This window comes from Benincasa hispida, chromosome 1, assembly GCF_027475165.1.
Source record: "Benincasa hispida cultivar pf3 chromosome 1, pf3_genome.v1.1, whole genome shotgun sequence".
Lineage (NCBI taxonomy): Eukaryota > Viridiplantae > Streptophyta > Magnoliopsida > Cucurbitales > Cucurbitaceae > Benincasa > Benincasa hispida.
Genome location: NC_143478.1, coordinates 45,023,152 through 45,036,706, shown reverse-complemented (window position 1 = coordinate 45,036,706; position 13,555 = coordinate 45,023,152). Strand labels below are relative to the sequence as shown.

The window sequence follows — 13,555 nt, the reverse complement described above, 5'->3', positions numbered from 1 at the left end:
TCTGGTGAATCCTGAAGGAAACACAAACCTCTAGTGAATCTCGAAGGAAACACAAACCTCTAGTGCATTTCTAACTACAAGTAGGGGGTAACTATCACTATCATAAATAACATGCATTATAAACTAAAGTCCTACAATTATGCAAATGCATATCATCATGTTCAATATTCTTCTAGCAAAGCATATAAAAAATTTAATCCATGCTTGCACCCATAACATGCTTCAAAGCATAATTAAGATAAGCTTATTTTTTTCTCATGCATCTCAATGCAAACAGTCTTAGAATCCTCAAAATTATTCTTAAATTTATCGCTTGACACAAAGGCAATTCTAGTAGTAAGATTACTTACCTCGAATTGAAATTCCAAAATTAATCCAAGAAATCAGCCTCCAACAAAAACTTGAATTAATGTTTCAAACGCTTTGTTTACTCCAAATTTATTTCAAAACTTCGCTCAAAGATTCAAATCTATACATAAACCATAATTTAGGATTTAAAATCCAATTTTCAACATTTATAACTAATCCAAAAAGTTTCATAGTCTTAATACTCACCAATTATGCACTCCAAAACTTTGGAACTTGTTGAATATACACTAACGACTTTCAAAAACTTGATTCGATGCTCCAAATCTTATAGGTAAATCAAGTTGGCCCAAAATTCAATGTGTACTAAATAACCAATCAAGAAATCCAAAGAAAAATCATCAACAACTTACCAAATAAAAATCTCGCGAGTAGCGGTGACTGATAGACACACAATGACGAACGGTTAAACAAAATATGAAAGTAATAGGGATTTTTCTCTTTAATTAATCTCCCTTTGGAATAAAATGGATGGTTTGGAATGAAGTGAATGGTTTGGAATGAAGTGGATGGTTGTACTTATAGAAGAAAAATACTCTTAATCCTAAATTATTTGAGATTCCATAACTTGAAGTAGTAGATAGATTAGATTTTCTTTTTTGAATAAGACATTTCTCTAATTAGGAAATCCATATTTTAATTAATTAGAAAATCCATCATCTAATTAATTTAAATTAAATCCAAATTTCTCTTATGAACTCAATTAAAATTAATTATTTTCTCTAATTTGGATCAAGCTCCAAAATTAAAGAGGATAAAATTTAGAACCACAACGTCCCATTTCCTTCTTAAATCTCAAATTCCTTTTAATTTCCAAAATCCTAATTTTTTTTCCTTTTCTTTATTTTCAAATCTTTATCCAAAATAATCCAAAAATTCCAAATCTCTTATCAAATTAATCTCAACCCAATTAATTTCTCCAATTAACTTAATTTTGACTCCAAAACTAACTTTAAAGCGAATATACAATCCAATAGTTGAGATAAATTATACCCTTTCAAATATTTAATCAATTTTAAAACACACTTTCTCCAAAATAAATTAATCCAACTTTCCCTTAACTTGAATTAAATTCCAATTCTTTACAAATATCTTTTAAATTAATTATCTTGTCTTTCATATTAAATTTTTAGCCCCAATTTATCAAATTAACACCTAAATATTTCAAGATAATTTAATGTAAATTGCTTGAAAAATTCGAAATGTTACAATAATGATATGGAACTAGAAAGATCGTATGTATATAAGTGACATATTGACTTCAAGCGATAAATTAAAGTCATGCATATAGATTAAGTCATTTAGATATAAATATAATATTTAGTTAAATTAACTTTAAAAAGTTGAAAACTAAAAAGTCCATCAAGACACTGATTCTCCAGTGATTTTTAAAAAATTCAACAATAATTGTTAGGGTATTTACAAAGAATTTGTCAATTCGGATATTTGCCTACTTTTTTGATTTGTTGTGATGTAGGAACAAGTTTGTCAATAAAAGACAATGTTTCCATTAGCAATGGGGGCCATTCTCAACCTTTTCATTCATCCTTTTTAATGGTCAAATAAACTTGAGAACTATTTTGAAAATTTTTTTAACAATATGTTCGTTGAATATCCTACATTAGAAAAATCAAAAGACCTCATAATCTTAATAAAATACATAGACTACTTCTGTCGTTGTCATTATTATTTTCACTTGGTTCGAGATGAAATCTCATGTTATGTAATAGATTTCAATCCCAACTTGGGGTCAAATTGATACCGACTCAAATTTAAGGGACTAAAAGGTACTTTTGTCCTTTTTTAAATGTAATTTAGTGTACCTTAGTTGTTAGTTAACAATGAATTTTTTTTAGATTAATGCTTAGACTTCAATAAAGTAATGAGAACTTGAATTACTAAACCTTGTTAGAAAGTAATTTCTAGGAAAGAGATTGTTATTCAACTTTCTAAAAAAAAAAAAAAGTAGTTAGAGAAATCTCTAACTACCTTATGGATCAGTTTTAGTTTTAGTTTTATTTAATAGGGTTAGCCCCAAAATAGTGGCCTAGACATGATTGCAATTAAATACACTAATCAAATGCTTTTATCAAAATCATTAATATCTGTGGAAATAGTAACTTTAACCAGATTTATTAACCAATGAGGTTAAAAGTAAATTTCATATAATCATTTTATTTGGTTTTATACTTATTTTTGTAAAATCAAAAGTGGTTTCAATGACTTTAAGGTAGGTTTGGAATTGATTTTTAAAGTAACTATTTTGAGTTAAATTATCTACTTATAATAAGTTTTGTAAAAGTGTTATAAATTATGTTAATACTTGATTCCATTTTTATACAGTTGATTTCAATTTAAATAAAAGTATTTAAAAATATTTTCCAAAGGTAATTTTAAAATGATCAAAATAGTTAAAAATTAATTACATTTGAGGTGGTAAAGAGAGAAATTTGATAGAGACTAAAATTCCAAGATAAAAAGATAGAGCAACAAAGATTCAAAGGGGAGAGATTTCTTTTTAGAGTTTGAGGAAAATTCATGGAGACGAGGGAAAAAAATCCTTAAGAAGATGTTTGAAGCATAGAGTTGACTTGAATTGATTATAATTATTGGGAAGTTAGATTATTTGTGTTTGGAGTACAGAGTTGGGTTGAGTTGAATTAGAATGTTCGTGTTTGAGATGCTGAGTTGAGATGAGTTAAAAAGTCATATTTGGGGTGCAAAGTTGAGTTGAACTTTGATATATGGTGCAATTTTTTTTAAATGAAATTTTTCCTTATTTTTTTAAATTTCTAACTACACATATTTTCTTAAAAATTTTAACACTAAAAAATGCTTTATTTTTTTTTCATTCTTAAAACATAATAAATTCTTACAAATAAATATATATTGACCAGTAAACACAAATTTTGAATTCAATTTTTGAACATTACATGTGTTTTTTTTTTCTATTCTCAAATACCAAATAAATGGATTTTTTTCTCAACTACTTAACCCCCAATCATGAACACTAAAAAAGCTTAATAATTGAACAATTTTTTATTTATTCTTCTTGAAAAATGTAGCTTATTTTTATCACACAACTTGAACATTCAAGTGCATAACAATTTCATCTGCACTACATCTCCAAAGATATGTCATTCTAAGAAAATGAACAGTTTCAAAATATTTAGCAAAAATTTTGGAGAAATAGAAAAAAAAATAGAGAGAGAGAAAAAGGTTAAATAGAGAAAGTTAAAAAAAAAAAAAAAAAAAAAAAAAAAAACAAAGAGATTAAGAAACCATTGGAGAGAGAAAAGTGAGAAAATTTATATTTTTTTTAGAAAATAGAACAAATTAAAGATAAACATTATAAAAGAAAATGAGAGAAAGTTAAAATTAGGGGAATTGTACATTATAAAAGAAGATGAGAGAGAGTTAAAATTAGGGGACTACCGCAAATTTAGGTTTGGTTTTGAAAAATGACAAAGCCGACAAATAATAAAATTTATGGCAACTCACATAACATACACATGAACATGAATTTTCAAATCTATATTTTACCCTTGTCTAGTTCGTAGCTTTTGTTATTGATGAAACTACAAATTACATTTGGAATCATAAACAATGATGGGTTTTGTATACAGGACAATTGCTCATGACTTAGTTATCCACTCTCCCTCTAATTGATTCATTTGAAAAACTAAACATAACCGTCTTCCTCAAAATAACTGTCCTTCCTGATTTTCCTCACATATTTAATATTTCAATGCAGATTTTATTATTAGTTTAGATTATGTTTAACAATTTTTTGAATTAATCTCACTTAAATTAAATATCTAGATTTTTCTCCCAAATTTATATTTTAAATATGCATATATTATCAAATTTCATTTATCTAATCAAATTTTGAATTTATTCAAATGTTTGAATTGTTTTTATTATTATATACACATTCTTATAAAAATTAAACCGATATTTTTCCATACTTTTTAAGGTTTAAATTGTTTTGTATATGTTATTAGATTCAATTGTACATATTTTATATTTAGTCACTATTTTAGTTGATATTTTGACAATACCTGACTTGCCCTTAGTTGGTTCGTATGTCCAGAATATTAAATACAATATAATTGTAGAGCTTTATTAATAACCTAGATATAAATACAGTGTAAGTGGAGAGGTTGATTATAATCGGGATATGGATATAATAATTAGAGAGTTTGATTAATAACCAAATTAATCATATTATAATCTAACGGATTCAATTTCAAAACTGAAAATGAGCGTCATTCCATAATTTTCGCCTTCTTTTGGAATTTGAATTTATTTTCAAATTAGATTTTGATAACTAAATTGATTTGAAATAAATCAATTTCTTCCTAATCAAAACTGCAATCATAATGGTTGATAAAGTTATAAATATGGTGTAATTGTAAATAAACGAACTCCCTCCCTGATTTTTCTCCCCCGAATTATATTTGAATTGAATTTATCTTTTATTATCAAATTTGATTTTATTCAACTAACTTTCCATTTGTTTAAATGTCTGTTACAAATTCAAATGTATCAAAAAAAAAAATTCCAATTTATATTTGAATTTAACTTTTATTATCAAATTTGATTTTATTCAACTAACTTTTAATTTGTTTAAATGTTTATTACAAATTCAAATGTATCGAAATATTTTTTCATTATTTTATACATATTGTTATCAAATTAATTTTGTCTTTTTTTATATATTTTTTTTTATATTTTAAAATTTTCATATAGAAACACTGGCTTGTTGTACTTAAAAAGAAATATAAAAATGGTAATTAAACTTTAAATGTTGAAATTATTATTATTATTATTATTATTTCTTCTTCTTCTAATGTCAGACACTATCATATTTCCAATAGTCACATCATTCTGAAGTTACGATTCTTTGCCAATAACAACTTCACTGGTACAATCAACTTTTCTCTTTCTCACTTTGTAAGAAATCCATTGTTGTAGACATCTATAAGTTTCTAATGACCTCCATCGCTTGGTCTTCATCTTCCCTTGCATATACGAGTTCTATAGGCAGTTGGAAGAGGACTATATTAGATGATTTTTAGTTTTTGCTTCTAGAATATTTAGATACTGTGTATTTGTATTTTGTGGTATCCGTGTTGTTTTTCAAACAGTGTATGTACTTAATTTTTTTGGGTAATTTTATCATTTCTAATTAGTATTTTCTATTATATAAATCTATTTTGCTATTTTTATAATTTTGAAATGTTTTTACCATTTTTCCAAACGAAACTTTAAAATTTTCTATTTCTCTCGTCAACCCTTAAAATTAAGGAGAAATAAACACAAAAATGGACCAAACTTTTCAAAAGAAGAATATAATTTTCCTAAAGATCTAGACAAAATAAAGTGAAACGGGAAAAGAATTTTTTAATATGAAACAATAGTCTAATTAAAAATAAAATAAAATCACTCACGATCACATAACAAAAATCCACTAAGTGTTTTTCTCCACGTTGTTAAACATAGTAATTTTCTAAAAAAAAATAATTTTAGACACGTCAAAAATAATTTTAATCATTCCAAAATCACTACCAAACACGTCCTAATTAGATATTTCACTTAAAACCCATTCAACACGCTTAACAACAAAATACAACAGAAAAATGAAGAATGTTATTTAAAGTTTGTCGCAGAACAAAAAATATGTATTTTTTATTTGAAAAGAGAAGGCACCTTTCACCAATTGAATGAGTTGATTAAAGAAGAAGCAATTCATAATGACATGAAGTGGACAGACATAATACCTCAGAAGCTTCCCATTTCAAAATAGTAATGTCATTTTCCAGACTAAAGCTGCCTGCAAATACCTCCACAGTCAATTCTCTTGACCCATTCAAAGCCTAAAAAATTTCACTAATCAACACCTATTTCAAAGTCAAAAATGGGAAACAATTCTCTGACCTGCTTTTTAGAAAAAAGAAAAAAAAATCATGCATATGAATATTGGTAAAAGAAAAAGAAAGTTAGTCATCTTCCCTATAAAACATATGAAATGTCAGCAACCAACAACCAAAAAGTACCTCATTCAAGAGCTTCTCACAGACAAACAAGCAGCAAAAAGAATTAAGGTTTTTCCATCATGGGAAGGAAACTGGATGCTCTACTGGGAAGGAACAGATATTTGAAGCCTTCCAAGTTTAAGACCCTTGCTAATATGGCCATTTCTAGGACTTCCATCCTAAAAAACCAGCACCGTGCCCGCAGCTCCCTTGCTCGTGCCGACGTTCTTCAGCTCTTGAACCTCAGTTACCAACACCGTGCTCAGCTTAGAGTAATTTGCTTCTCTCTCTCTCTCTAAACTCTATAGTTCAGCCCCTTCTTTTTTTTCCTTTTTTTTTCTCCTGGATGCTGAGCTTGGATGTGAATGTGAATGAACAGGTTGAGATTGTGATCAAGGAGAATAACATGTTGGATGCACTTGAAATGATAGAGGATTACTGTTGCCTCCTAATTGAAAAGGTGGCTCTTCTTCAGATGAACAAGTAGGTCACCTTTCTTCAGTAGAATTTCATTCTGTCATTTTTGTCAACTTCTTTGAGTGCAAGCCTTTCGAAAGTTTTGAAACCTTTTCTGATTCTCTTTCGGCTTAAATGCAGGGAATGCCCCGGTGAAGTTAAGGAGGCGATATCGAGTCTGATTTTTGCAGCTTCAAGGTGTGGAGAGTTTCCAGAACTTCAGGAGATCCGTCGGATTTTAGAGTTGAAGTTTGGTACAGAGTTTGCCAGCAGTGCCGTTAATTTACGCAACAACTGCGGAGTTAGTCCCAAGGTAAGTTTGATATCAACTGCAAGAAAAGAATTAGTTGCCTGCATATATCATCTTCCACTTAATAACCACAGCTTCCATGTTACAGATGATCCAAAAGTTTTCAACAAAACAGCCCAGCGCTGAAACTAAACTGAAAGTGCTAAAGGAAATTGCTTCGGAGAATGGCATTACTCAGCATTTAGAGGAAGAACCAGCAATAATCATCAAGGTGAGGAAATTTCAAGCAGCAATGTATAGCAAATGAGTGCTTCTACTTCCTAAGTTAACTCTTTAGTAAAAATCAATCTGTTAACAGCAGGAAAAGCTAAATCAAAAGTTGGAAGCCAAGGAAGCAGCAGATTTGGATAATCCTGAAGTCATAAACACCACAGATAATCTACATGAAGTTATTACAAGTGACGAGTCAGCATTGGAATCAGTGAAAGCAAAAAAGTTTAAAGATGTAGCTAGCGCCACTCAAGAAGCCTTCCAATCAGCAGCTTATGCAGCATTAGCAGCTAAAGCTGCAATCACGCTTTCAAAGTCTGAAGCGCAGGATATTGATTCAGATCATGAAGATGGCTCTCATCTTCAAACGGATGAAAAAAGCTCAGATTTGGATAGTTCTCATGAACCTAAGCTTAATACAAAAGAAGCTAGCATACCTTCCAGTAAGATTGACTATTCAGATGACAGATTTAGTTTCGAAAAAATTTGTCCTGCTGAGCTTGAAAGTTGCAGTTCAGAATATGAAGATGCAGACATGGCAGAAAGCAATCAAATAGAATTACCAAAAGAAACTGCCAAAGAAATCATGTCATCTGTTCTAATCTTGGATTCAGATATTAGCAATATGAAGGAGCAATCATCAAAACTAAATTCAATCTTCTACAATGAGCCAGAAGGCGACAAGATAATCGGTAAAGAAAATGAAGTTGCCAGTAAAAATGAAATTTCAGAAGATATCAGAGTTCACGAATCGAAGTAAATTTCTTAGCAGGTTTCAACTGGATTTTGCTGAAATCTCAGGCTGGCACATCCTAGATTGAAAGCAAACATGAAGTGGAACTTTTGAAACCCAATATACAATCAGTAGTTTCAAATTTCTATATAAAATGGTACAAACAATTTTGCTAGGGCAGACATGTAAACATTACTATTTTTTCAGAGAATTCAATTTAAGTACAATACATTTATATGGTTGAAAAGAATGTAACTAATGCTAGGATGGATAACAAGGAAATCTTTAATATTGCAAAGTTCTCATCGATTTAGGATTCTAACAAAATCTTGGATACGAATGAGACTTGGACAAAAGTTCAAAAAAAAAATTACTTGAAGGAAGCAAGCTTACAAAATCGGTGTATTTAGAGGTAGAGGCATCTTATGTAACTTGGGGTTAGGAAGCCAAACATATATTTGATGTGTGAGTTATTTATACCAGGTTATGGGATTGACAATTATAGATCCGCTAATCCTGCAAATTTGTTAGTGTTACACAAATCTAGGCTTTAGAAAATAACCTTTTGTATTCTGTAAACTTATACAAACTATTAAACATAGGTTATCCAAACCCATGTTTCTATAATCTATTCCTTTGTACAATCCAAATATTGATTACACAAAATCCAGGTTTCCCAACTTCAGGCTTCAGAAAGCCAGACATGTTTAAACTATGAGCTAAACATATCATTTCAGCTCCAAACTATTACAGCAAAAAAGCTTAAATGTTTAATGTAATTATCCTTAAACTTTTCAGACACTTCCCCAGATAGATGCATTAAATAACAGGCTTGCACATTCACTATAAACAAAAATTTCAACGGCAAATGTGTACTGTAGATGGGTTACACAACCAACATAATATACAACAAAAGATAAAGTTATTTATAAATCATAAAATTACTTCAAAATATACGAAAAATGACATCTGAATAGCCGTAGGATTCAAGAATAGCCACAATCTAAGACCACTATCAAAAAAATTTGAAACTTTTTACATTGAAGCTTAAGCCAGGTTGCCTCCACCCTGCTGCCACAAATTGATGATGTCAGTTGCCTGATTAAGGAGGATAATCATCTGCTTTTGAGAAATCCACGGCTTGCTCTCAAGTAAGACTTTGAGCTCTTCCCATGCATCTTTTCGAGGCCAGAAGTAGTATGGGCTAAGAGGAATAGTTCCATGACCAGGAATCATTTGATCAAGTGCAATACCAATGTTCTTCTCCATCCATATGAACTTTAGCACAAGCCTTGGCTTTTCCATCGGTTTCACAACCACTCCCAGTTTCTATAACACCAAAAAGCAAGGGGGGAAAAAATAAATATAAAATAATAATAATAATAATAAACGTGAATGTTTAATTTGTCAGAGGAAGCCTTCCTGATAAACCTATTTTGCTCAACATTTCATTTGTAAACACAAAAGGAACTATAAAATCAAAATACAAGTACTAGTTTTACCGTGTTTCATAAAAATAATGAGAACAAAGAGATTTTCACTGGTGTACTGTCAGTTTCAGTATTTGACATTGATATCAAAGAGGGAGGTTATCTCTAAGACTCTTAAAATATCGGTAAAGTACAGCTAAGTGGGGAAAACATGGTTACCACGTAAGTTTGTTTATAGTAAATATTTTTTAAAAAAATACATATTCTTAGAGTTGTTCTAGATATTGTATAGTATAACACAAAAGATACCTTTAGGACATGTTTAATACACAAGTTAGATTTGTGTAGCTCAATGTTAAGATAGTAAAGAGGTACGTCTAAACTTTAGTATGTGAACTTATTTATCCCAGTTACAATTCTCATCCCACAGGTCAAGAGTTAGCAAATCCCACAATCTAGAACAACTCAGGTTCCATAAATATGAACAAATGAAACCACCTTTTATAGTTGAACCTGAACAAAACACATTTTACACATACGAAGATTTCTACAACTCATTCCCTTACAAATTCTAAGCGTAGATTGCACCAATCCAAACTAAACCTAGGTTTATCAAAACAACAAGCAAAAAGCCTCTCCTTAAGGAATGGATAAAGGAAGGGGAAAAGAAAAAGAAAAGAAAAGAAAACCACACACATGCATTAGCCTTAAGGTTATAATTTTATCGAACTGAATTCTAAACTTAAATAATTGATGAAAGTAAAATCTCACAAAATAAATCTAGAAACGTGTTCAAAAAGCAGCAAAGTATCACCTAAAATTCAGAAAACAAAATCAAATTCCAACTACTATAATAAAAACTCAGTGAAGAGACATCCAAATCAAGCCACAAAGTCTAACAACCAATGGAATACATAAATCCAACAATAAAACATCAAAACCCAACCAAAACAAATGCTCAAGGCAAGGCAAGGCAAGGCAAGGCAACAATAAAATGAGCATTCAAAAAACTAACCACATCCCAATTCGCATCACAAGAACACAGATATAACCAGAAACCTAGAGGAAATAGCAACTCGGCCAACAAGGGGTATTAATTCTCATTATTTATTCAAATTTCAATTTGAATTTAATGAAATTAACATTTTAAGGTTAAAGTTGCCTCAATCATCTAACTACTGATTGAGAATTGATATTCTTCAATACCTTCATTTCAAAATTCATAATCTTTCAGGGATTCATGAAAATCAACATCAACATTCTTATTAGAACATATCTTCCAAGTTAGTCGCAAAATATTAGTAATTCGTTTATACCAGAATTTCTATCATTGTTTATAGAGAAAATAACACTACTCGATCAAACAAATAATGAATAATACATAGCCACAGTAAGCAATTGGATTACGAAGAATTCAAGTACTTCCTTAATAAAGAACAAAAAAGAAGAATCAAGAATTTTTTTTTAACAGTTTCTACAAATATGACGAACTTTCAAGTATCCAAATTCACCAATTAATCCGCCCCTCTCAATTCACTAATCAACAGCAATACCGTTTGTTTACCAAATTTTCCATTTCTCTCCCCAAATTTGAGACGAAAAAACAAACATTCATTTAAACTTGCTAAGAACCAACCAAAATAAACGGGCAATCACATGAGAAAGAAAGGGAGGGGGAGAGAGAGAGACCTCCTTAACAGGAGAGGACTCGGAGTCGGAATCATCAGCAACAAGCGATTCTGGAGCAGCTTCAGCAGCTTCAGCGGCCGTAGCAGAAGCAGAGATATCGAGAGTTCTGAAGTTCTGGTGCCTCAATTTCGACGCAGAAACAGAATGCAAGTTGGTAATGCAGGAAGAAGAGGTGGATCTTTGCTTCACAGCAAAAGGAACTTGGAATGGTTTTGAAGTAGCGGTTTGGGCAGTGAAATTGGAGGTATTGAAACAAAAATTAACGTTGGGCTGAAGTTGAACTGCCATGGATAACATCATAGTGACTGTGCTTTAGAGATAGAGAGAAAATTCAAGAAAGAAGAAGAAGAAGAAGAAGAAGAAGAAGGTGCAATTTGCATTTCTTCTGAATCGAATGAGGATAAGATGGGTCGGGTCAGGCATACGAGTCCAAAACCCAGCCCAAGCCCAAGCCCAAGCCCATACGAAAGTATTGGTTGAGCCCAAATTCAAAATTCAACCGCTTAATTTCGCTCACTAACCGTATGCCAACGGGTTGTTTTGGTACTGAATTGAATTCTATTCATCAGAATTATATTGTACCAATTAAAAATGGTTTTGCATTTTTCCAGGACCGAATACACGCTCTAAAATCTTGCAATCAGAAGTCTAGCTAATGGGAAAATATAGTGATATTCAGTCGAATATACTCGGTTTTTTAACGTGGAAGGGTATATTTTGGAGCTGTTTTCAGACTGTCAAAATCACTTTTTCTCTTATTAAAATCATTTTTTCTTAAAATTATGGTGTTGGACATGAGCTAAAATTAATTTTAGAGAAATCTAAAATCATTTCAAATTGATTTTGGAGGAATTAGTTAATAGGTGATTTTCATTAAATGATTGATCGATAATCAATCTCAAAATGGCTATCTAATTTAGTTTTTGTTGGTTAGCTATTTGTGAAATCATTTTTTTCAATTTCAAATAAGGGAACAAAAGATGTCAGTTGTCTGCCATTAAACTGTTAGACAGTGTTAGATATTGTTTGTCACTAAATTATTGATAAAACAAACAATTATATATATTTTGAATTTTCTTTCAATGTCTATTATAAACATTCACCTTAATCAAAATATTATTCATGCATATTTTAACAATAAAATAAGTAAAAATAGATATTTACCATAATTATTTAGTTAATTAACAAATTTTCAAATAGAAAATACAATTTTGAGTAATTGGGTAAGTCTAAAATTAAACATAAGAATTCAAAATCACTTTTATATATTTGAAAACCACTTAAAAAAATTTGGAACCAAAGTTTAAAAATTAATTTTACAAAATCAATTGTATCTAAATCAATTATTCTAAAACTTTTACTCCGACTATCACTCCCAACCAAATATACTCGGTTTTTTTTAATGTGGAAGCTTAACTTCCAACTCAAAACAAAACTAAACCAAACCCAGATACCAGGGTTTTGCAATATTTGACTACCAGCTATCGGAATCAAACTGATGACCATCGCATTTGAGTTAAAATGTTATTAAATTAGGGGTATCTGGTGTAGTTTTTCTTTTTTTTTAATCTAAAAAGTATGATTTTCTAGTGGTTATTTTTGTTTGATTAACTTGATTTTCTAGTAGTTATTTTTGTTTGATTAACTTTTTGTTTAACCATTTAAATGCAATTGCACACATATCTTTACAAATTTTTAGAACTCAATTGAGATTTCAACTTAAAATAGTCACGCATATTTTATGATTTTGTACATGTAACAATTGTACTTGGAAAGACAAAATACCCTTATCTTATAAGAAAAAAAACAACGAAAATGCAATATACTTACGCATTAGTGAAATTTATGAGTGTAGTTTGCACACAATTAAAAAATGTAGGCTATCAAGGGGTTTGGTGCTTTTTTTCATCTTATATCAAATTGTAAATTATGGTTTATTATGCATATAAGTTAATGTTGGAAATGCGATCAAAGTCTCATATTAACTAAATAAAGGGATGATTATAAGTTTATAAGAGAAGATAAATAAAATCTATTTAGATTGCTTAAAAAAAATGTTTTTCGAAAATTCATTTGTATTTAAACACTTTTATAAAAACTATATAAAATAAAAATACAAATGTTTTTTGTTACATTTTTTCATAAATGTTTTTATATACAAGTTTGATTGGTTTGGCTATATGCTCAAAATGTTTCTATAATGTTAAATTAAGTTTAATTGGCTTGGCTATATGCTCGCATATTTTTATAATCTTAAATTACTATATAAGACGACTACTAAACTACTAATTAGTTCACTTAGTCACTTAATTGATCATTTTGC

At 29.8% G+C, this 13,555-nt stretch overlaps 2 protein-coding genes across 3 annotated transcripts; one reads left to right on the top strand and one right to left on the bottom strand.

The window, feature by feature from the left end:
- The first annotated feature begins 6,287 nt into the window (after nt 1–6,287).
- On the top strand, nt 6,288–8,360 carry LOC120067980 (uncharacterized). Of its 2 annotated transcripts, none has more exons than XM_039019642.2 (5): nt 6,288–6,676; nt 6,784–6,887; nt 7,002–7,173; nt 7,259–7,381; nt 7,469–8,360. In XM_039019642.2, exons 1-5 carry the CDS (start codon nt 6,485–6,487, stop codon nt 8,138–8,140), a joined length of 1,263 nt encoding a protein of 420 aa, XP_038875570.1. In that variant the 5' UTR covers nt 6,288–6,484; the 3' UTR covers nt 8,141–8,360. The 2 variants fall into 2 exon arrangements, with proteins under 2 accessions (XP_038875570.1, XP_038875575.1); XM_039019647.2 differs by having other exon boundaries at nt 6,304–6,676; nt 7,472–8,360.
- Nucleotides 8,361–8,928: 568 nt separating this feature from the next.
- Nucleotides 8,929–11,634, bottom strand: LOC120067997 (small ribosomal subunit protein cS23-like). The gene is made up of 2 exons (XM_039019658.2): nt 11,233–11,634; nt 8,929–9,442 (listed from the first exon to the last, which is right to left on the bottom strand). Exons 1-2 carry the CDS (start codon nt 11,530–11,532, stop codon nt 9,161–9,163), a joined length of 582 nt encoding a protein of 193 aa, XP_038875586.1. The 5' UTR covers nt 11,533–11,634; the 3' UTR covers nt 8,929–9,160.
- Between the last annotated feature and the right edge of the window lie 1,921 nt (nt 11,635–13,555).